This window comes from Phyllobates terribilis, unplaced genomic scaffold (genome assembly GCF_046119375.1).
Source record: "Phyllobates terribilis strain yellow unplaced genomic scaffold, ASM4611937v1 Scaffold_8__6_contigs__length_399053987, whole genome shotgun sequence".
Classification (NCBI taxonomy): domain Eukaryota; kingdom Metazoa; phylum Chordata; class Amphibia; order Anura; family Dendrobatidae; genus Phyllobates; species Phyllobates terribilis.
The window spans coordinates 199,142,442-199,167,851 of NW_027362768.1; the positions used below are offsets into that span (position 1 = coordinate 199,142,442).

General features: G+C 51.1%; 1 protein-coding gene across 2 annotated transcripts in view; it reads right to left on the reverse strand.

The window, feature by feature from the left end:
- ERI3 (ERI1 exoribonuclease family member 3) overlaps positions 1 to 25,410 on the reverse strand; it is a 388,446-nt gene that overhangs the window by 132,772 nt on the left and 230,264 nt on the right. For both annotated transcript variants that reach the window (XM_073644030.1, XM_073644028.1), the window contains one exon: positions 7,493 to 7,592. In XM_073644030.1, the coding sequence (XP_073500131.1) occupies positions 7,493 to 7,592 (100 nt within the window). The remainder of the gene's footprint in view (positions 1 to 7,492; positions 7,593 to 25,410) is intronic.

The following is a 25,410-nucleotide window of genomic DNA, read 5'->3' on the forward strand; positions in this document are numbered from 1 at the left end:
TGTCGGTCCGTGGACGCCCCGGAGTATCAGATGTGTCAACCTGTGCGGTCTGTTTTTTTTGGGATCGTGGTCATATATGTATATGTGTATATATATAGCAGGAGAAGTTTAGGGGTCCCTGGGCCAACAGCAGTGTCAGCGGAGGCCCCCCACATGCTGCCTCGGCTCTTGCACTTAGTAAATGTGTTTTCCTCCCTTTCCATCGTTTGGTGTCAGCGCAGAGGACTATGGCGGCGCTCCCTGCACCGCTCATCACAGTGGCTGCCGTCTCCCCCGGTAGTTAATTAGAATGGTGTCACTAAGTGAATGCAGCTCTGCCTGCACTCTGACAGACGCTCACCCCTGACACCGGGGGTCCCGCACACAATCCACATCAGACTACTGCAGTGTGACCCTTTTAACACCCACAGTAAACTCCCGGCACATCCAGTTGAAGCTCATTAAAGCTGTCTACTCTCCGAGCATCCCATTAACCTCCTCATTCAGAAAAGATCCAGCAGCAGCCATTGCTTCTGCCTCCAATGCCGGGCCTAATTAATACTCTGCATGTGTGGACAATATAACAGCCGACCCCCCGCACCTCCAATAAAGACAACAGGCGACCTCCGGAGCATGAGGTGTTGTACAGGCCCCGAGAGCTGCAGCCGGGACATAGGGGGTTAAAAACACTATGTAATGACCCTATAGAGAAGCCGCTGCCGCCATCAGTGTGACAAGTGACAAACCAGCATCAAGGGCTGAGACCCCCGTGACCTGGTCCTGCTCACACAGCTGATAAAGCCTGCCACCATCCCAGGAACATGGCAGTATCTGGGGAGCCTCGGTCTACGGCGGCATCTGGGGAGCCTCGGTCTACGGCGGCATCTGGGGAGCCTCGGTCTACGGCGGCATCTGGGGAGCCTCGGTCTACGGCGGCATCTGGGGAGCCTCGGTCTACGGCGGCATCTGGGGAGCCTCGGTCTACGGCGGCATCTGGGGAGCCTCGGTCTACGGCGGCATCTGGGAAGCCTCCGTCTACGGCGGCATCTGGGGAGCCTCGGTCTACGGCGGCATCTGGGAAGCCTCCGTCTACGGCGGCATCTGGGGAGCCTCGGTCTACGGCGGCATCTGGGAAGCCTCCGTCTACGGCGGCATCTGGGGAGCCTCGGTCTACGGCGGCATCTGGGGAGCCTCGGTCTACGGCGGCATCTGGGGAGCCTCGGTCTACGGCGGCATCTGGGGAGCCTCAGTCTACGGCGGCATCTGGGGAGCCTCGGTCTATGGCGGCATCTGGGAAGCCTCCGTCTACGGCGGCATCTGGGGAGCCTCAGTCTACGGCGGCATCTGGGGAGCCTCCGTCTACGGCGGCATCTGGGAAGCCTCCGTCTACGGCGGCATCTGGGAAGCCTCCGTCTACGGCGGCATCTGGGGAGCCTCGGTCTATGGCGGAATCTGGGAAGCCTCGGTCTACGGCGGCTCTGGGGGAACCAAGGACTATCGCGACTTCTGGGGGCATGGATTTATGGGGGCTTTTTGGGGACTGTGACCCATTGGGGTGCATGATTGCGGGGGCACCTGGGGAGAGGAGAGGTATGGGGACTCCTGGGGGAATTTGGGGGCTCAGTATCTATATAGCCCCCAAGGAGAGAGCTCACGCTTATGGGGAATCCATGGAGGTTCCTGGGGGCTGAAACCAACAGGATTTCTTGGGGGGGGGCACTGAAACCTATGAGGGATCTATAGTATCCTTTCATACATATAACCTTGGTCCTAATGTTCGTTATGGCACCATGTCGCAGGAATCGCCCCATTCACCGCCAGATTTCGGATCACTGTAGTAAAGTTGATTTCAGTAGTTTTAGGCTGTGGACGTCTCGGCGTCTCCAGGTTGTGAGGGGTCTCGCCTGCCCATATAGAAATGAGTGGGAGAGAAGCCATCACCAGCCGATCCCTCCACAATACACAGTGAGTAATGGCGCCTTCTCCGGCTCACAAGTCCTCCCGGCTCTCATCTCTTCATTTCTTCAGATTTTCCATCATGCTGAAGATTTTATTTTTCTTAAAGGACAAAGATGACGAGAAAGGTAAAAGCGTCTTAATTGCGTCTGCAGCGCACCGCCATGTTCCCTACCGTGACAGACATTAATACAGTTTCCATCAGTGAAATCGTCTCTTCGTCATCCAGACAGGCTCTCACCTTACAAGAGGATACTGAAAGATTAGGCGGTAAATCTCTGGCGTGACGCGAGGAACGAGACGGCAACATCAGTCTCTATAGAACCCAGGAATGTGACGGCCGGAAGTCTGATAATCCGGACATAGTGCACTCCCGAACACCGGAGCCCGACCGGACGCCTGCAGGTTACTCGGGGGCAGGATGCTCAACTCACAGGGTGATGCGGAGTACTCTCCATGCCGCCATAACTCTCTGTCCCGCCCCTACCCTCCATTCAGCCGCCAAAACTCTGTCCCACCCCTACTCTCCATCCAGCCGCCAAAACTCTGTCCCACCCCTACTCTCCATCCAGCCGCCAAAACTCTCCGTCCCACCCCATCTCTCCATCCAGCCGCCAAAACTCTCCGTCCCACCCCATCTCTCCATTCAGCCGCCAAAACTCTGTCCCGCCCCTACTCTCCATGCCGCCATAACTCTCCGTCCCGCCCCTACCCTCCATTCAGCCGCCAAAACTCTGTCCCACCTACTCTCCATCCAGCCGCCACAACTCTGTCCCACCCCTACTCTCCATCCAGCCGCCAAAACTCTATCCCGCCCCTACTCTCCATCCAGCCGCCAAAACTCTCCGTCCCGCCCCTACTCTCCATCCAGCCGCCACAACTCTGTCCCGCCCCTACTCTCCATCCAGCCGCCACAACTCTGTCCCACCCCTACTCTCCATCCAGCCGCCACAACTCTGTCCCACCCCTACTCTCCATCCAGCCGCCACAACTCTGTCCCGCCCCTACTCTCCATCCAGCCGCCACAACTCTGTCCCACCCCTACTCTCCATCCAGCCGCCAGAACTCTGTCCCGCCCCTACTCTCCATCCAGCCGCCACAACTCTGTCCCACCCCTACTCTCCATCCAGCCGCCACAACTCTGTCCCACCCCTACTCTCCATCCAGCCGCCACAACTCTGTCCCACCCCTACTCTCCATCCAGCCGCCAGAACTCTGTCCCGCCCCTACTCTCCATCCAGCCGCCACAACTCTGTCCCACCCCTACTCTCCATCCAGCCGCCACAACTCTGTCCCGCCCCTACTCTCCATCCAGCCACCACAACTCTGTCCCGCCCCTACTCTCCATCCAGCCGCCACAACTCTGTCCCACCCCTACTCTCCATCCAGCCGCCACAACTCTCCGTCCCACCCCTACTCTCCATCCAGCCGCCACAACTCTCCGTCCCACCCCTACTCTCCATCCAGCCGCCACAACTCTGTCCCGCCCCTACTCTCCATCCAGCCGCCACAACTCTGTCCCACCCCTACTCTCCATCCAGCCGCCACAACTCTCCGTCCCGCCCCTACTCTCCATCCAGCCGCCACAACTCTGTCCCGCCCCTACTCTCCATCCAGCCGCCACAACTCTGTCCCACCCCTACTCTCCATCCAGCCGCCACAACTCTGTCCCGCCCCTACTCTCCATCCAGCCGCCAAAACTCTCCGTCCCACCCCTACTCTCCATCCAGCCGCCACAACTCTGTCCCGCCCCTACTCTCCATCCAGCCGCCACAACTCTGTCCCGCCCCTACCCTTCATCCAGCCGCCAAAACTCTCCGTCCCACCCCTACTCTCCATCCAGCCGCCAAAACTGTCCGTCCCACCCCTACTCTCCATCCAGCCGCCATAACTCTGTCCCGCCCCTACTCTCCTTCCAGCCGCCATAACTCTGTCCCACCCCTACTCTCCATGCCGCCACAACTCTCCGTCCCACCCCTACTCTCCATCCAGCCGCCAAAACTGTCCGTCCCATCCCTACTCTCCATCCAGCCGCCAAAACTCTGTCCCGCCCCTACTCTCCATCCAGCCGCCACAACTCTGTCCCACCCCTACTCTCCATGCCGCCACAACTCTCCGTCCCGCCCCTACCCTCCCATCCAGCCGCCACAACTGTCCCACCCCTACTCTCCATCCAGCCGCCACAACTCTGTCCCACCCCTACTCTCCATCCAGCCGCCAAAACTCTCCGTCCCACCCCTACTCTCCATCCAGCCGCCAAAACTCTGTCCCGACCCTACTCTCCATCCAGCCGCCAAAACTCTGTCCCACCCCTACTCTCCATCCAACCGCCAAAACTCTGTCCCGCCCCTACTCTCCATGCCGCCACAACTCTCCGTCCCGCCCCTACCCTCCCATCCAGCCGCCACAACTCTGTCCCACCCCTACTCTCCATCCAGCCGCCACAACTGTCCCGCCCCTACTCTCCATCCAGCCGCCAAAACTCTCCGTCCCACCCCTACTCTCCATCCAGCCGCCAAAACTCTGTCCCGCCCCTACTCTCCATCCAGCCGCCAAAACTCCGTCCCACCCCTACTCTCCATTCAGCCGCCACATCTCTGTCCCACCCCTACTCTCCATCCAGCCGCCAAAACTCTCCGTCCCACCCCTACTCTCCATCCAGCCGCCAAAACTCTGTCCCGCCCCTACTCTCCATCCAGCCGCCAAAACTCTGTCACACCCCTACTCTCCATCCAGCCGCCACAACTCTGTCCCACCACTACTCTCCATCCAGCCGCCAAAACTCTCCGTCCCACCCCTACTCTCCATCCAGCTGCCATAACTCTGTCCCATCCCTACTCTCCATCCAGCCGCCACAACTCTGTCCCACCCCTACTCTCCATCCAGCCGCCAAAACTCTCCGTCCCACCCCTACTCTCCATCCAGCCGCCACAACTCTGTCCCATCCCTACTCTCCATCCAGCCGCCACAACTCTGTCCCGCCCCTACTCTCCATCCAGCCGCCACAACTCTGTTCCACCCCTACTCTCATCCAGCTGCCATAACTCTGTCCCATCCCTACTCTCCATCCAGCCGCCACAACTCTGTCCCGCCCCTACTCTCCATCCAGCCGCCACAACTCTGTTCCACCCCTACTCTCATCCAGCTGCCATAACTCTGTCCCGCCCCTACTCTCCATCCAGCCGCCACAACTCTGTTCCACCCCTACTCTCATCCAGCTGCCATAACTCTGTCCCATCCCTACTCTCCATCCAGCCGCCACAACTCTGTCCCGCCCCTACTCTCCATCCAGCTGCCCCTACTCTCCATCCAGCCGCCACAACTCTGTCCCGCCCCTACTCTCCATCCAGCCGCCACAACTCTGTCCCACCCCTACTCTCCATCCAGCCGCCAAAACTCTCCGTCCCACCCCTACTCTCCATCCAGCTGCCAAAACTCTGTCCCACCCCTACTCTCCATCCAGCCGCCAAAACTCTCCGTCCCGCCCCTACTCTCCATCCAGCTGCCAAAACTCTGTCCCGCCGCTACCCTCTGTCCCGCCGCCACAACTGATGCTGAATGGCGCCGATCACTCCAAGCATTTGTATTGGACTGGTGGACGTTTGGCGTTCGGATCAGCAGCAGGGGCCGCTGGAGTTCAGAACTCCGGACCTGTAAACCACTTATTGTTCATCCAGTACCTCCTGTTTCATGAAGCAACTGCTACAATTACTGACTCCGTCAGGACTGTATTCGTACAGGGAGCACAGAACAGTATGTGACGCCACCAGAGGACGACCCTGGGGCTCAGGGTCCCAGGTCACCATCAGATTTTCGGGTGAGGTGCACCCCTCACCCCATCAGGGCAGGTGCCACGCTCTGCGGCCTCTCCTGACTGATAATGCGGCCGCCTGGATCCATCTTCCTCCCTTCACATAGGACAAATGATCTTGGCTGCTGCCTTTTATCCATTTCCAGATTATCTCGCCGGCTGATGATGTCATCAGCCATTATTCGCTCTCCGCTAGATAAATACCCGGCTTACATCATCCGCCCATGACATGCCAAAAATCCCCAAACGCCCGCGCTCGGGAGTAATGTCCGAGATCCATCACCGGCACAAAGTGTTTATTTCTAGGCCATCACTTATCTCTGCAATCACCGCAGCGGCCGGCACCACAGCCCGCGATGGATGGAGAAGCTGCATCTACCCGGCGGCCGCGGCGCTGCCTAATGCGTCTGATCGCTGCGATGAGACGAATGAGAGGGTCTTCAGAGCTATGGCACAAGTCACTACCTCTGCTTGCTGAGAACCAGGGAACAGCTATGATCAGCTACTCCGAACACAGTCTGTGACCTACAACCTGCAGAAAACTCACTGCTGCTCTGTCCTCCATGCTTTACCCTGCAGCTCAGATTGGCCATAAGCTCAGCAGGAAGTCAGTGCATTAAGATGGGATTTCACTACCAGTGAGGGGAAATAATGAGAAATCTGCTGCAGTTGGACTGGGGGGGACGGTTTTGTATGTCAGGACTGAGGGTCCGAGGCTTCGGAGGGGCACAGATAGACTCCAGCGGAGCTGCATTAAGCGCGGAGGCTCCACGGCTCAGTGCCACCAGCGGACTCCCTCGGAGGGGCCGACATTACTCATTTCTTGGATACATTAACTGCACGAAGCATCAATTAAAGCATCGATTGCAGAAGTGCTGGGAACTCGGAGCGTAATGGGCTGTGTCCCAAACTAACTGCGGGGGCCGACACTCACCGGCTCCGCCTGACGGATACCATGACTCCATTATAACGGCGCGTCACCCTGTGACCCTATGACCACCCGGTCCGTCCAGGCAGAGCCTGAGCCCCCACACCACGGGATGTACCCCCAGCGTAGGATGATGCGAACATAGCGTGACCACCAGCAGCGCAGATACAGGACGTATACAGGGGGCCGCACCACTGCTGCTCATCACCGATGCCTGGGAAGCAGGACTATTATTGGATCTATATACACAGCAGCCAATCTGAAAAAGAAGAGCTGTAAGGTAAAGCATGGGGGATGTGCAGACTACCACAGACTCCACCAGACAATGCAGCTGATCAGGGGACGCTGATGGAGCGGAGCTAAGAGCGCCGGGGACTGAATGCTCAGCTTTACGTGCAGCACAAGGGGAGTCACAAGATCACAATGCAGCACTGGGGGCGCACACAGCACAGGAGGGGGGCTGCGCTCACTGTGTGTGGCAGGTGGCACCTCCAGGGCGCTCTCGCACGAGCTCTATATAAATGGATGCCCGCTCCAAGCCCAAACCAAATTTTAATGCAAGTCCTGTCAATAACGCGGGCAGAGCCATCCCTCAGAGCGGCGCTCTAATTAAATGCTGCTGAGATTTAAATAATTCATCTCCTTAACGTCTATTGATTGCAGAGTTTTGCGGCGAGAGGCAGACAGCAAGAATTAACCCTTTCTTCGGAGAGATGGGGGTGGCGCAGACCAGAGGACACAGCGCTCAGCGAGGGGCACACCTTGACTGCGGCGGCACACCTCGCCCCTGCGCCACACCTCGCCCCTGCGGCACTCACCTATCCCGCTGTGGGGTCGCCCTATGTGCTGCAGGCTCATGCCCTTATTCATGTCTAGGAGTCCGTTCTTAGGCCACGTACCGATGGCGAAGCTGTACGCCTGCGGAGAGAGAGAGACGAGAGTGAGGAGCAAGAAGAAGAGCGAATCCCCTCCACCAGCATCAGTGCAGCCGCCAGATTACCAGACATTCTGAAGTATTGGATGTGGTCACTCGCCTGTACTGGCGGCATTATACATAACCGCGGGTGTTACACCAATAATCATCGCTTTATATGCTCGGCTATTATATTATTATATCACCGTTCTGTGCCAGAGTAACTGAATTTCTGGATTATCAGATGCCGGACTGATGGTATTTCACTGGAAAGCACAAGTGGAGTAATATGGCAGGAACCAACAATCAGCCCCTCAGTTCTGCTTCATGCGACTCTCTGCGCAGCCCCTCACAGATTTACACTTTATAAGAAGGAATCGCGTCCCCCCCAAAATCCACAGCACAGAAAGATAGAAAGATACAAGGACAGGGGACACAATCCGCTCTGATCTGATTCTGGGGGACAAGCTGCCTCGTTATCAAACCTGTCACACGTCAGGATCAGCCGTTCCGGGATCTGGGAAAGAAGGGTTAATGATACTAAAAACTAAAAGGTGCTGATGGACAGATTTCAAGTCACATCAGCTGGAACCATCAGGTCAGATCAGCCAAAAGAATCATGTTACAACATCTGGAACCATCGGATCACATCTGCGGGAACAACTGGGACACAATAGCTGGAACTGTCAGGTCACAACAGCCGGAAAACTCAGGTCGTATCAGTGGAACAATCAGGTCACAACAGCCAGAACTATTATTACATAGGACTGTAAAACTTTGGCTTTCGATTTGCAGAGAGCAGATATAGCCAGAACCATAAATATTGGATTATTATTATTTCACTTGATGTTTCTATTTCTCTCTATTTTCAGGTTCTCTGTTTTCTATCAGTGAATGAAAACATTGTCTTTCTACATTCAAAGAATGAAACGCCCGTCCAAAGATTTGTTACAATGTATCAGTACGGCCAGGACTGTGACAGTTACTCCTGGCAGCAGCAGAAACCTCTCCCCTCCAGGCAGACGCTCTAACCTGCACCGACACATTGTAACAAAGGACGATAAACTAAGAATCCACTACAGTGAAAGCAAAAAGAATGAAAATGAAATAAACACAAAGCCTATAAGGACATGAATGTGCAGATAGTGGGTGCTGTACGTGCAGTCACCCCATCAGGTGTGACCCTCTGACACGCCGTACCCCGCAGCGGTGGTGCGATGTGCTGCAGAGAGGGGCGGCTCGTGACTTTACTGCAGTTATCAGACATCAGAGCCTCCGTCATTAAGATCATATCTGACACTTGTGTAGCCGTGGTGGCTCCAGTCATTGGTCATAATAAAGTCTTCCGGCTTATGTGTCCCCGGGGACCGCGAGGAGAAGCTGGACACAGCCTCCGACCCCGGACACAGCCTCCGACCCCGGACACAGCCTCCGACCCCGGACACAGCCTCCGACTCCGGACACAGCCTCCGACCCCGGACACAGCCTCCGACCCCGGACACAGCCTCCGACCCCGGACACAGCCTCCGACCCCGGACACACCCTCTGACTCCGTCCCTTTTACTTGTTCTCTTTTTTTTTTCTGGAGCTTCAGCCAAATATCAGAGTACGGGAGCGAAGCCGAAAAGATGACGATGAGGGAGATGGGCGGGAAAGTGAAGAAATGGGTGGACGGATCCCAACAGTCCACAAAGCATAGAAGACACTGCTGGGGGTCAGGGCTCCACTAGGGGTCCGAGCTCCACAGACCACCAGCAGTGAACAGTCAGGGATGTAAATCAGATGAATGATGTCACATGCTGTCATGTATGAGGTCTTCGCACTGTATGGGATGTATGGATGATGCTGATGACATCACACGGCTTCACATGACATCACAGCCCACTGTGGGATCACCCGGTACGGAGACTACTGCTAGTTGTATCGTTACACCACTATAACTCCCATCCTCCCTTGTCTGAGCGCTGGCAATCATGAGATCACCCCGCGGTGCACAGAGACGCCCTGGTCAGGGCTGATAAATAAATAAGGCCCTCAATAAATACTCCGCCAGCGCCGGCTGTTTGTGTTCTCGCTGTCCTCGGCCATAAGGTACCGCAGTTAATGGCGCTGGAGAGACACCATCTTGGCAGCACATTTCCCAGCTTAATTTGTAAATCGTTCTCGGGCGGCTCGCAGAGCGATGGCACACGGGTCCTGCGCAGATTGAAATGTAAATTTCTTGGGAAGAGGAGACGAGGAAGGAGCGAGAGGACTGGATCTAGCAAGTACGGAGTCAGAAAGTCTGGCACGGGCAGACAAAGGGTGCCATCATGCATACGAGGGGCACAATACAGATCACGGGGTCTGCAGGAGACAAGGGCGAAAAGAACCAGCTTCATGGTGGTCCAGGGGTCTCATGGAAGGAAAGAACCAAGGGAAAAGCCGGCACCAGGTTAATCCCACCACAAAGTCCTAATTCATTAACTAACTGATAGAAAGGATGAATCCGAAAACCAAGGGGCCTGGTGGAGGGGCCCTGGGCCCCCGGGCCACTGCCATGATATGTTTCTGTGACATTTTCTGCTTTATGCAGGTCCACATTTCCATGAGAGTGGGGGGCTGTGGCCCCCAGTGGCTCAATGGTCAGAAACCCCAGAACTCGAGTACAACCTGATCCCATTGAGGGCTATCATAGAATCATAGAATGGTAGAGTTGGAAGGGACCTCCTGGGTCATCTGGTCCAACCCCCTGCTCAAAGCAGGATTCACTAGATCATCTCAGACAGATGTCTGTCCAGCCTCTGTTTGAAGACGTCCATTGAAGGGGAACTCACCACCTCTCGTGGCAGCCTGTTCCACTCATTAATCACCCTAACTGTCAAAAAGTTTTTTCTAATATCTAATCTGTGTCTCCTCCCATTTAGTTTCATCCCATTGCTTCTAGTCTTTCCTTGTGCAAATGAGAATAAAGATGATCCTTCTACAATGTGACAGCCCTTGACATATTTGTAGACAGCTATTAAGTCTCCTCTCAGTCTTCTTTTTTGCAGCTAAACATTCCCAAATCCTGCAACCGTTCCTCATAGGACATGGTTTGCAGACCAGTCACCATTCTGGTCGCTCTTCTCTGAACTTGCTCCAGTTTGTCGATGTCTTTTTTAAAATGTGGTGCCCAAAACTGTACACAGTATTCCAGATGAGGTCTGACCAAAGAGGAGTAAAGACCGATAATGACTTCACGTGATCTAGACTGTATGCTTCTGTTAATACATCCCAGAATTGTATTTGCCTTTTTTGCTGCTGCATCACACTGTTGACTCATGTTCAGTCTATGATCTATTAGTATACCTAAGTCTTTTTCACATGTACTGTTGCTTAGCTCTATTCCTCCCATTCTGTAGATGCTTTTTTCATTTTTATTGCCCAGATGTAGTACTTTGCATTTTTCCCTGTTATAAACCATTCTGTTGGTTGCTGCCCACTGCTCCAGTTTATTTAGGTCTTTTTGAATCCTCTCTCTCTCTTCTCTAGTATTAGCTATCCCTCCTAGCTTTGTGTCATCAGCAAATTTAATCAGTTTACCCTCAATTCCTTCATCTAAATCATTGATAAAGATGTTGAACAATACAGGTCCCAGGACGGAGCCCTGTGGTACCCCACTTGAGACATTCATCCAGCTGGATGTGAAGCCATTTACAACCACCCTTTGAGTCCGATCACTAAGCCAGTTATGAATCCACCTAACAGTTGCCTGGTCCATTGCATACTTGGTCATTTTTTCAATAAGGATGGTGTGAGATACTTTGTCAAATGCTTTGCTGAAGTCAAGATATACTATATCTACAGCATTTCCCTGATCCACCCAGTCAGTGATTCTGTCATAGAAGGAAATTAAGTTAGTCTGACATGACTTGTTAGTTACAAACCCATGCTGACTCTGGTTAATCACTTCATTCTTATCCATGTACTTACCTACATGTTGTTTAATAATTTGTTCAAAGATCTTTCCTGGTATAGAAGTCAGACTCACTGGCCTATAGTTCCCTGCGTCCACCTTCTTCCCCTTTTTGAAGATAGGAACAACATTTGCTCTTCTCCAGTCTTCTGGGACTTCTCCTGTTCTCCAAGAATTTTCAAAGATTATGGAGAGTGGTTCTAAAATTTCTTCTACGATCTCCTTCAGTACTCTGGGGTGTAATTCATCTGGACCTGGAGACTTGAACTCATTTATGTTAGCTAAATATTCCCTCACAATCTTTCTGTTCACAGATAACTTGGATTCTTCTATTCCTTTAAAAGGACAGTGAAGATCAGTTGATGTTACATTTTCTTTCTGAGAGAAAACAGATGCAAAATAGGAATTAAAAAGTTCGGCCTTCTCAACATCCTCTCTTACCATTTCTCCATTTTCATCCTGTAAAAATCCTATAGCATCTTTGACTTTTCTTTTACTTTTGACATACCCCCAAAATCCTTTTTATTGCTTTTGACATCTCTTGCAAGCCTTAATTCATTGTCAGCTTTAGCTAACCTGATACGTGCCCTGCAGGATCTGCAGACTGCATTATAATCTTCTTTAGATATGCCTCCCTCTTTCCATTTAATAAACATTTCTCTTTCTTTCTTTTTAGCATGTGTTTAAGTTCTGTGTTCATCCATCCTGGTTTCCTTAAATGCTTCCCATTCTTCCTACTTTTCGGGATTGTTAACGATTGTGCTTTGAGAATCTCATTTTTAAAAATTTCCCATCCTTCCTGGACATTTTTGTCCTTAAGGACATCCAGCCATTGGATCCCTCCTATTCTCTTTCTGAGTCTCTTAAAATCTGTCTTCCTCCTCTAGTTATCCAGAATTCTATAATAGCATGATCGCTGCCTCCTAGGGTCCCAGCCACCTTTACCTCCTCAACCATTTCCTCCTTGTTTATAAGGATTAGATCCAAAGTAGCAGATCCCCTTGTTTTCTCCCCTACCTTTTGGAAGATAAAGTTGTCAGCAAGAGAGGATAAGAATTTGCTTGACCTGTTAGTTTTACTTGAGAGAGATTCCCAACAAATGTCTGGATAGTTGAAATCTCCCATGACCACTACGTCATATTTTTTGGAGAACTTGGTCATTTGATACATAAAGAGTTCATCCATATCTTCAGCTTGCCCAGGTGGCCTGTAGTAAATGCCTACAATGGTGTCCTTTCCGTTGTTCTCTCCTTGTATTCTTACCCAAACAGTTTCCACAGAACTCCCAGTCTCTGAAGCTTCAGTCTCTGTGCAGATATACGCTTTTCTAACATACAATGCAACACCTCCTCCTCGTTTATCAAGTCTGTTTCTTGCAAATAAGTTGTATCCTTTTAGCCTTGTATTCCAATCATGTATCGTCCCACCAAGTTTCAGTGATTCCAATGACATCATATTCCTTTTCCTGCATTAGTAGTTCCAATTCTCCTTGTTTGTTGCCCATGCTTTGTGCATTTGTATAAAAACATTTTAGTTTGTGATTGGTTTCTCTTCCTCCCATATTTTTATTATTTAGATTTTTTTGTCTTTGTTCTTCCTTTCCACTTCCAGTAGCAGAGATCTCAATAGTATTTGTCAGCTGTATGGCTTTTTCTGGCCTTTTGCTTCCCTTCCCACATTGTTCTGGTATAAAGCTCTCCTGATGAGTGCAGCAAGGCGACTTCCAAATACATGTTTTCCAGTCTTCGTAAGGTGCACCCCATCTCTAGCAAGTAGTCCATCGTATAGGTAATTCATTCCGTGATCCAGAAATCCAAATCCTTGTTGACGGCACCATCGACGTAGCCAGTTGTTCACCTGTAGAATCTTATTCCACCTCATTGTTCCATGGCCATCCACTGGGAGGATGGATGAGAAGACCACCTGCGCTCCCAATTCTTTCACTTTCTTGCCTAAGTCTTCAAAGTCACTGCAGATGGTTTCCAGGTCCTTTCTTGCGGTGTCAATTGTCCCCACATGTATTAGCAGGAATGGGTAGTGATCTGTAGGTCTGAAGAGTCTTGATATCCTGTCAGACACATCTTTAATTTTTGCTCCTGGAAGACAGCACATTTCTCTTGAGGTTATGTCTGGTCTGCAGATAGCGGCCTCTGTTCCTCTTAACAGGGAATCCCCCATGACCACCACTCTCCGTTTTTTCTTCACAACATTCTTCTTTCTCCATCCAGGAGGATTCTAAGGGCTTACAAGGTTATTCATTGCTGGCAAAGTCTTATCTTGCTGTATTTCTTCATGGTTCTCCTGCGTGAGAGCCTGGTACTGGTTCCTGAGCAGTATGGGTGCTGACTGCCTCTCGATCCTCCTGCTTCTCGGGGTCACAGGCTTCCATTCCTCGGTTTCCTCAGGTGCAGTGAGAATTTCTTCTCTTTCTGAATCATGAAGAGATAATTCTGCTCTGTCTAAGAACTCTTCACCTTCCTTAATGATTTTCAAGGTAGTTAACCTCTCTTCTAGATTTCGCAACTTTTCCTCCAACAGGGACACAAGCTGCATTTCTGGCATGTGAAGTTTGGCTTTTCCACTGGCAAGTCTGTGAACATGTAGCAGGATATGCAGCTCACCAAATGGCTCCTGCACTCTTCCATGTTCTTATTGTTAATGTTCTGAAAACAGTGAAAAAAAGCTTAAAAAAAAAGCTTCAAAATGCGCGCGCCGGTTTACCGATGTCCTCTTTTCAGCTCCAACAGCCAAAATCCAGTGTTCTTTGAGCTCGCGGAGACTCTTCACTTACCCCAAAATGCAGTGGGAATATGCAAATTATCTCCTCAGGACTCCTCCCCTGGTTGTATGGGGATGTAACAGAGAACAAGCCAATGGCAACAGTAACTCAAGTTACTAAGTGCAGAAGGTTTAGGCCATTATTCAGATTAATCTCAGGATCCAGATGCAGATTTCACGTTCTGACTTTGGAGCACTAACAGCTGCACCAGACGTGATCGCTGCAGGCGCCTCTTTGTAAATTTACTACATTTTATCCAATGATTTGTTTTCAGACTGGAGTCAGTACATCTCCCCAAATTTGCACCATTTTCTGGTGCAACAATGTAAAAGCTCTGGGCCCGATCCATTAAGGAGTTTAGACCAGTCTTCATGACTTTGGCCCTGTGTGCGGCCGGGGAACATGGTGGCGAAGCTGACAATATATGTAAATGTGTCCGGTGAGACCGACGCTTCCGGGTCCCACTGTAAAGCTCGATGGCTGTGGCTCCATGTACCAGGTGCTGGGACCTCGGTGTACCCCATAGTGACCCCACAGGCTTACGCTCCAATGCTATGATGTGGGGTGCTGCCATCCTGCGGCAGGAGAGGCGCCACCATAAGGCCTTCACAGAGTCAGTTAGTGGCGACACAAGAGCGGTCCGACCAGAAGACCCCGGGTGACGACACCCTGCCTGACGATGGCTGAGTGGCCGCGGTAATTCGTCCGCTAATCGCGCCATACTTGGCGTCTCTTCCCTGTTAGCACATAATTAAGTGGCGTGTACGTAAGACTCCTCCGCCGCCGCCGCTTCCTCACTCTCTGCGGATAATTAATAGATAACAGCGTTAATCCTACGGGGAGATGATCGGCAATTAAAACTCCTAATTAAGTCTGCGCATAATTCACTGGAATTACAGTTTATGTACACAAAGGGGAGCGCGCTCCGTCATGTCGGCCCGCGGATAAAGATGTTGTGATGTCTTTATTGTTCGCACATTTCCCCGGTCAACACGTCGGCCACGTCTCACGCAAAAACAAGCAACCAGGGGCCAGACGGAACGACGGTGAGTAAAAATCACATCCACGGGAGACTGGAGGGAAAAACACCCACATCCAGGAACGAGGCACAAGCCTGACACCATCAGGAGTCTCCGAGGAGGCGCGAGGTTCACTGCGTCTCCACCAGTGGGAAACACTACAGCTCCCATGTAGAGGGGAAGAAGTGCGCAGGACACAAAAAGATTCCCCTTCCAAAAAGTTATATATACTATTAAAGGGCCAGTGACGCCTGACTCTGAAATCTAGAATATAGCAAAAGCTAGGTGAGCCTGATCCTAGAGAAGCTGCGAGTCCCGCAGGAGGCAGTCGCCAGGACAAGCGCCAGTCGCCAGGACGGGCCGCAGTCTCCAGGAAGGGCCGCAGTCTCCAGGACGGACCGCAGTCTCCAGGACGGACCGCAGTCTCCAGGACAAGCCGCAGTCTCCAGGACAAGCCGCAGTCTCCAGGACAAGCCGCAGTCTCCAGGAAGGGCCGCAGTCTCCAGGACAGACCGCAGTCTCCAGGACAGACCGCAGTCTCCAGGACAAGCGCCAGTCTCCAGGACAAGCGCCAGTCTCCAGGACAAGCGCCAGTCTCCAGGACAAGCGCCAGTCTCCAGGACGGGCACCAGTCACCAGGACGGGCACCAGTCACCAGGACGGGCCGCAGTCTCCAGGACGGGCCGCAGTCTCCAGGACAAGCGCCAGTCTCCAGGACGGGCACCAGTCACCAGGACGGGCCGCAGTCTCCAGGACGGGCCGCAGTCTCCAGGAGTCTGGGAAAGCCGGGTGACTCCTCGGGAGTAAAGCATTTGTTGGATTTCTCAAGGTCAGCACAGGAGAGGAGCCGGATCGCGGCCCCCGGCTGAAGGTCAGGTTGCCATGCTATGAATATTCAGTGTGCGCCTGATGGATCGATCACTTTTTAATTGTTTTTTCCTGGGTGTAGGAAGGAAGTGCCGCGAGCATCGATCAGCTGCAGAGGAGGCCGCTCACACTGCGAGATAAGACGAGGACGGGTCCGCGACAGCAGAGACGATGGCACAAGGGAAGACGTCGCCCCGCGTGTGACGCAGACAACATGGAACACCACGAGTACGCGCACCGCGCGAGGATCTGACTGCGGAGCCGCAACCAAGCGGCAATCAACAGCCAGAGAATATTCACACTGATGATAATCACCGCAATCTTCAGTGACCCCCGTAGTATCGCCGCCGCCACCAGCGCAGGAGTCGGGGTCCTCAATGTTCTGCCAACTGCTGCTCATAGAAATCACGACCGGAGAGAAAATGCTGCGACTAAAGGGGACGACTCGTCCCCTCCACAAAGATCCAGAACTTCAGATGTTTAACCTTTAGGACCTCAGAAATCGCAGAAAAAATACACAAAATTCACTCATCAGACGAGTCTGGAGGGGGAGGAAGAAGCCGGCGAGTGATACTCATCTAAATGCAAATGTGCCGAGAAACGAGGAGCGAAATCCTCCAGGAGGAGCAGAAGAGTCATCGAGCAAAGGAACCGAAAAACACTGAACCCCAGAAGTCAGGAAACATCTACTGTACAAATACAACCAGCAGAACAGGGAGCGCAGCTCCGGGGTAGAATACAGGAGGTAACTCAGGATCAGTAATGTAATGTATGTACACAGTGACTGCACCAGCAGAATAGTGAGTGCAGCTCTGGAGTATAATACAGGAGGTAACTCAGGATCAGTAATGTAATGTATGTACACAGTGACTGCACCAGCAGAATAGTGAGTGCAGCTCTGGAGTATAATACAGGATGTAACTCAGGATCAGTAATGTAATGTATGTACACAGTGACTGCACCAGCAGAATAGTGAGTGCAGCTCTGGAGTATAATACAGGAGGTAACTCAGGATCAGTAATGTAATGTATGTACACAGTGACTGCACCAGCAGAATAGTGAGTGCAGCTCTGGAGTATAATACAGGAGGTAACTCAGGATCAGTAATGTAATGTATGTACACAGTGACTGCACCAGCAGAATAGTGAGTGCAGCTCTGGAGTATAATACAGGATGTAACTCAGGATCAGTAATGTAATGTATGTACACAGTGACTGCACCAGCAGAATAGTGAGTGCAGCTCTGGAGTATAATACAGGAGGTAACTCAGGATCAGTAATGTAATGTATGTACACAGTGACTGCACCAGCAGAATAGTGAGTGCAGCTCTGGAGTATAATACAGGAGGTAACTCAGGATCAGTAATGTAATGTATGTACACAGTGACTGCACCAGCAGAATAGTGAGTGCAGCTCTGGAGTATAATACAGGATGTAACTCAGGATCAGTAATGTAATGTATGTACACAGTGACTGTACCAGCAGAATAGTGAGTGCAGCTCTGGAGTATAATACAGGAGGTAACTCAGGATCAGTAATGTAATGTATGTGCACAGTGACTGCACCAGCAGAATAGTGAGTGCAGCTCTGGAGTATAATACAGGAGGTAACTCAGGATCAGTAATGTAATGTATGTACACAGTGACTTCACCAGCAGAATAGTGAGTGCAGCTCTGGAGTATAATACAGGATGTAACTCAGGATCAGTAATGTAATGTATGTACAGAGTGACTGCACCAGCAGAATAGTGAGTGCAGCTCTGGAGTATAATACAGAATGTAACTCAGGATCAGTAATGTAATGTATGTACACAGTGACTGTACCAGCAGAATAGTGAGCGCAGCTCTGGAGTATAATACAGGAGGTAACTCAGGATCAGTAATGTAATGTATGTACACAGTGACTGCACCAGCAGAATAGTGAGTGCAGCTCTGGAGTATAATACAGGAGGTAACTCAGGATCAGTAATGTAATGTATGTACACAGTGACTGCACCAGCAGAATAGTGAGTGCAGCTCTGGAGTATAATACAGGATGTAACTCAGGATCAGTAATGTAATGTATGTACACAGTGACTGTACCAGCAGAATAGTGAGTGCAGCTCTGGAGTATAATACAGGAGGTAACTCAGGATCAGTAATGTAATGTATGTGCACAGTGACTGCACCAGCAGAATAGTGAGTGCAGCTCTGGAGTATAATACAGGAGGTAACTCAGGATCAGTAATGTAATGTATGTACACAGTGACTTCACCAGCAGAATAGTGAGTGCAGCTCTGGAGTATAATACAGGATGTAACTCAGGATCAGTAATGTAATGTATGTACAGAGTGACTGCACCAGCAGAATAGTGAGTGCAGCTCTGGAGTATAATACAGAATGTAACTCAGGATCAGTAATGTAATGTATGTACACAGTGACTGTACCAGCAGAATAGTGAGCGCAGCTCTGGAGTATAATACAGGAGGTAACTCAGGATCAGTAATGTAATGTATGTACACAGTGACTGCACCAGCAGAATAGTGAGTGCAGCTCTGGAGTATAATACAGGATGTAACTCAGGATCAGTAATGTAATGTATGTACACAGTGACTCCACCAGCAGAATAGTGAGTGCAGCTCTGGAGTATAATACAGGATGTAACTCAGGATCAGTAATGTAATGTATGTACACAGTGACTGCACGAGCAGAATAGTGAGTGCAGCTCTGGAGTATAATACAGGATGTAACTCAGGATCAGTAATGTAATGTATGTACACAGTGACTGCACCAGCAGAATAGTGAGTGCAGCTCTGGAGTATAATACAGGAGGTAACTCCGGATCAGTAATGTAATGTATGTACACAGTGACTGCACCAGCAGAATAGTGAGTGCAGCTCTGGAGTATAATACAGGATGTAACTCAGGATCAGTAATGTAATGTATGTACACAGTGACTGCACCGGCAGAATAGTGAGTGCAGCTCTGGAGTATAATACAGGATGTAACTCGGGATCAGTAATGTAATGTATGTACACAGTGACTGCACCAGCAGAATAGTGAGTTCAGCTCTGGAGTATAATACAGGATGTAACTCAGGATCAGTAATGTAATGTATGTACACAGTGACTGCACCAGCAGAATAGTGAGTGCAGCTCTGGAGTATAATACAGGAGGTAACTCAGGATCAGTAATGTAATGTATGTACACAGTGACTGCACCAGCAGAATAGTGAGTGCAGCTCTGGAGTATAATACAGGAGGTAACTCAGGATCAGTAATGTAATGTATGTACACAGTGACTGCACCAGCAGAATAGTGAGTGCAGCTCTGGAGTATAATACAGGAGGTAACTCAGGATCAGTAATGTAATGTATGTACACAGTGACTGCACCAGCAGAATAGTGAGTGCAGCTCTGGAGTATAATACAGGATGTAACTCAGGATCAGTAATGTAATGTATGTACACAGTGACTGCACCAGCAGAATAGTGAGTGCAGCTCTGGAGTATAATACAGGAGGTAACTCAGGATCAGTAATGTAATGTATGTACACAGTGACTGCACCAGCAGAATAGTGAGTGCAGCTCTGGAGTATAATACAGGATGTAACTCAGGATCAGTAATGTAATGTCTGTACAGAGTGACTGCACCAGCAGCATAGTGAGTGCAGCTCTGGAGTATAATACAGGATGTAACTCAGGATCAGTAATGTAATGTATGTACAGAGTGACTGCACCAGCAGAATAGTGAGTGCAGCTCTGGAGTATAATACAGAATGTAACTCAGGATCAGTAATGTAATGTATGTACACAGTGACTGCACCAGCAGAATAGTGAGTGCAGCTCTGGAGTATAATACAGGAGGTAACTCAGGATCAGTAATGTAATGTATGTACACAGTGACTGCACCAGCAGAATAGTGAGTGCAGCTCTGGAGTATAATACAGGATGTAACTCAGGATCAGTAATGTAATGTATGTACAGAGTGACTGCACCAGCAGAATAGTGAGTGCAGCTCTGGAGTATAATACAGAATGTAACTCAGGATCAGTAATGTAATGTATGTACACAGTGACTGTACCAGCAGAATAGTGAGTGCAGCTCTGGAGTATAATACAGGAGGTAACTCAGGATCAGTAATGTAATGTATGTGCACAGTGACTGCACCAGCAGAATAGTGAGTGCAGCTCTGGAGTATAATACAGGAGGTAACTCAGGATCAGTAATGTAATGTATGTACACAGTGACTTCACCAGCAGAATAGTGAGTGCAGCTCTGGAGTATAATACAGGATGTAACTCAGGATCAGTAATGTAATGTATGTACAGAGTGACTGCACCAGCAGAATAGTGAGTGCAGCTCTGGAGTATAATACAGAATGTAACTCAGGATCAGTAATGTAATGTATGTACACAGTGACTGTACCAGCAGAATAGTGAGCGCAGCTCTGGAGTATAATACAGGAGGTAACTCAGGATCAGTAATGTAATGTATGTACACAGTGACTGCACCAGCAGAATAGTGAGTGCAGCTCTGGAGTATAATACAGGATGTAACTCAGGATCAGTAATGTAATGTATGTACACAGTGACTCCACCAGCAGAATAGTGAGTGCAGCTCTGGAGTATAATACAGGATGTAACTCAGGATCAGTAATGTAATGTATGTACACAGTGACTGCACGAGCAGAATAGTGAGTGCAGCTCTGGAGTATAATACAGGATGTAACTCAGGATCAGTAATGTAATTTATGTACACAGTGACTGCACCAGCAGAATAGTGAGTGCAGCTCTGGAGTATAATACAGGAGGTAACTCCGGATCAGTAATGTAATGTATGTACACAGTGACTGCACCAGCAGAATAGTGAGTGCAGCTCTGGAGTATAATACAGGATGTAACTCAGGATCAGTAATGTAATGTATGTACACAGTGACTGCACCAGCAGAATAGTGAGTGCAGCTCTGGAGTATAATACAGGATGTAACTCGGGATCAGTAATGTAATGTATGTACACAGTGACTGCACCAGCAGAATAGTGAGTTCAGCTCTGGAGTATAATACAGGATGTAACTCAGGATCAGTAATGTAATGTATGTACACAGTGACTGCACCAGCAGAATAGTGAGTGCAGCTCTGGAGTATAATACAGGAGGTAACTCAGGATCAGTAATGTATGTACACAGTGACTGCACTGGTCTCATAGTACATCTGACATTTTATTCATGAAGCAGGAGGCTCTGTATGAAATCTGCTGGACGCATTAGTTGTGGGAGGACGCAGATACTATAGATGATAAGATGTGTCTCTGACGTATAATGTCCCTGTGATTACCGCCATCTGTTGCTGCCGTCTACGGTGGTTTCGTGTCATTTTCACTCAACTTGTGACAATATGGAGCCGCCCGCTGATTGCCGCTCTGCCATGAAACATCCCCTCCTCCCAAAACATAAGTCACAAAAAAGGAGAAGGGAAAATGGCAACAAGAAATGGTCCGAAATTCCATTTATCAGGACAAATAATGAAATAACAATCTGCGCCCATCAGCCCTGAGAGCGGAGCGGTGATTTAAGGTTCCGGTAGCAGATCGCGGGGATAATGGCTGTTTACTCATGCAAAGAAAAGAATCTGTGAGTGATGTCGGGGGAGAAGATTGCCGTAACTAGTGAAGAATAACACGGCCGCTCCTCTGTCAAATCACAGTGGAATTTCAGTAATAGATTCGGGGCTGAGGCGCCATGCGATTGGAAGGTGATCCTCTTTATCCCATCACATCAAATATTAAACGCCTGTATTAGCGCCGTCACCTTCGCGGCTTATTCCGCCGGCTTTATTTTATTCATCCTGTAATGGTTTCAGCCATTCTGATATTTTCAATGTTATCTAAACAGGCGCTAATACACCAGGCCGCTTATCACCGGGGAGGGGGCGCCGTCCCTCCTCCGTCACATTATGTTCTACCATTTGTTTCGCCGCTTCTCCCCGGGTCTGAACACGGCTCAGAGGGAAGATGGAGGGCGGAGGACTGGAGCCGGGACGCGTTTGACGGATGCCTTTCAACAAGGGCAGTGTAGCTTGTCAGAAGCTGAGTGGGAGATGAATGGCGGTATCTATTCAGGCTGCCGCCGGATGTCACGCAATAAGGTTTAATATCCCCAGATAAAGCGGCACAGCCATCACTATCCTGACACCAGAGTTATCGCTCCCATCCGCGCCACATACCAAGCGGAGCGGTCACTGAACATCGCCACCACGAGATGACCGTCCTCATAGGGTAACTACAGCCCGCTACATGTCCGGACGTCTGTGCATCCAGAAGTACACCCCTGCAAGGGGTCCGCAGGCCAGGCAGACCCCCTGCAAGGTGTGCGCAGTCCATACAAGGTGTGCGCAGTCCATACAGACCACCTGCAAGGTGTGCGCAGTCCATACAGACCCCCTGCAAGGTGTGCGCAGTCCATACAGACCCCCTGCAAGGTGTGCTCAGTCCATACAGACCCCCTGCAAGGTGTGCACGGTCCATACAGACCCCCTGCAAGGTGTGCTCAGTCCATACAGACCCCCTGCAAGGTGTGCGCAGTCCATACAGACCCCCTGCAAGGTGTGCGCAGTCCATACAGACCACCTGCAAGGTGTCCCCAGCCCATACAGACCCCCTGCAAGGTGTGCTCAGTCCATACAGACCCCCTGCAAGGTGTGCACGGTCCATACAGACCCCCTGCAAGGTGTGCTCAGTCCATACAGACCCCCTGCAAGGTGTGCGCAGTCCATACAGACCCCCTGCAAGGTGTGCGCAGTCCATACAGACCCCCTGCAAGGTGTGCGCAGTCCATACAGACCCCCTGCAAGGTGTGCGCAGTCCATACAGACCCCCTGCAAGGTGTGCGCAGTCCATACAGACCACCTGCAAGGTGTCCCCAGCCCATACAGACCACCTGCAAGGTGTGCGCAGTCCATACAGACCCCCTGCAAGGTGTCCCCAGCCCATACAGACCCCCTGCAAGGTGTGCGCAGTCCATACAGACCCCCTGCAAGGTGTCCCCAGCCCATACAGACCCCCTGCAAGGTGTGCGCAGTCCATACAGACCCCCTGCAAGGTGTCCCCAGCCCATACAGACCCCCTGCAAGGTGTCCCCAGTCCATACAGACCCCCTGCAAGGTGTCCCCAGTCCATACAGACCCCCTGCAAGGTGTCCCCAGCCCATACAGACCCCCTGCAAGGTGTCCCCAGCCCATACAGACCCCCTGCAAGGTGTGCGCAGTCCATACAGACCCCCTGCAAGGTGTCCCCAGTCCATCACAGAATCAGCTGATGGATGATAGGGGTGCAGACAATAATCCAATCACAGGACAGATTCTGGGAGAAACACGTACAGGGCTGCCTTTATCTCCGTAACGTAAATACAGATACCCTGTGGCCCCCTTATGTCCAAGTGATCAGGGGTCCATATTAAAAGTGACACTGCAGACACTATGTCAGGCCTGCATCACCATTCATGTTACTGACATTTTTCTTCCTTGCGGCTTTTTTGTGCTGAATTGTTACAGCCGGCGCCCGCAGCTTCGTGGATCTTGTGCACAATCAGCCGTTTGTTCCTTTTACCTTTTTCACACTTGATCCACAAAAGTGTGCAGGATTCATTAAAATGTGGTAAGCAACGCCAACACTTGTGCAAACGCTTCCTGGGGTACAAATAATCTCCCTGCGGGGGGGGACGGGGGCAGAGTTCACTGTGCAAAAAAAACTTTTTGACTTTATAAGAAAGAAGTTGCAAATAATGAATCAAACATCAGGATTGTAAGAAAACCGCCAACAAGGATGAACCGAGAAAAATCAGAGGAAGAGAAGGTAGCTTCAAAACGGGCGCACGTTCAAAGAAGAAATAGGCGAAACCTAAGGAATAAAAGCCCAAAACAGAAAAGGTCAGAAAATAGTCACAACTGCAATAATGGACGGGGCCCTCGCGGCCCATCCTTCATTCACTGGACGCAAGCAGTGACGCTTTCCGTTCGCTGACATCTTGGGGATGGCGAGAGCGGCAGAACTCTTTGCAATGATCTGAGGGTGGTATGTACACAGTATGTGGCGGTGTTAGAGGCGGATGAAGGCGTTATAATGAGGGAGCCGCTGTATTATGTCGGGGCGCAGGTGCTTGGACTTCCGGGAGCCGGGCTGCATTGTGCCTCGCGCCTCATTACTTCTATGGCAGCCATGTGTGGCCATCTCCCCTTGTTCTCGCCGCCTTCCCCTCCCCGTGTCTCCAGGAGGTTTTCCATTAGCCCCTCTAATATTCTGTCACCCGGCGCAGGCGGCCATTACATCCGAACACTGATCGCCCTGTGAAATTACATTGCTGAGATGGAAGTGTGTATAATCAGGCGGCTCCATGCGCTGTCAGCCCCGCGCACCCGCCGGAGCGGATTATGGATGGATCTGACGGCGGCTACAAGTGTGCGCGCCACGCGGATTACACATACATTACATGTATTTATCCCGCGCCGACGCCACACTCTCTGTTTGCCAAACATAAATGGCGCGGGGTTCACTCATTTGCTGCTACAATAGTCAGATATTTATTTTCCGAGTCTCCAGTAAATCCCAGTGATGTTCTCCCACGAGGTGGATAATAGGCTGGAGAGGCGAGGAGGGGAGCGATCGCCGGGGGGCAGAGGAGGTAACTGGACCCCCAGAATGAGCGCCCCCCAGCATGTACCTACAGGGGCCGAGGGGGTAACTGGACCCCCAGAATGAGCGCCCTCCAGCATGTACCTACAGGGGCCGAGGGGGTAACTGGACCCCCAGAATGAGCGCCCCCAGCATGTACCTACAGGGGCCGAGGGGGTAACTATTCCCCCAGAATGAGCGCCCCCAGCATGTAGCTACAGGGGTGCACCACAGGGGCCGAGGGGGTAACTGTACCCCCAGAATGAGCGCCCCCAGCATGTACCTACAGGGGCCGAGGGGGTAACTGAACCCCCAGAATGAGCGCCCCAGCATGTAGCTACAGCGGCCGAAGGGGTAACTGTACCCCCAAAATGAGCGCCCCCAGCATGTAGCTATAGGGGTGCACAGGGGCCGAAGGGGTTACTGTACCCCCAGAATGAGCGCCCCAGCATGTAGCTACAGAGGCCAAGGGGGTAACTGGACCCCCAGAATGAGCGCCCCCAGCATCTAGCTACAGGGGTGCACAGGGGCCGAGGTGGTAACTGCACCCCCAGAATGAGCACCCCCAGCATGTAGCTAC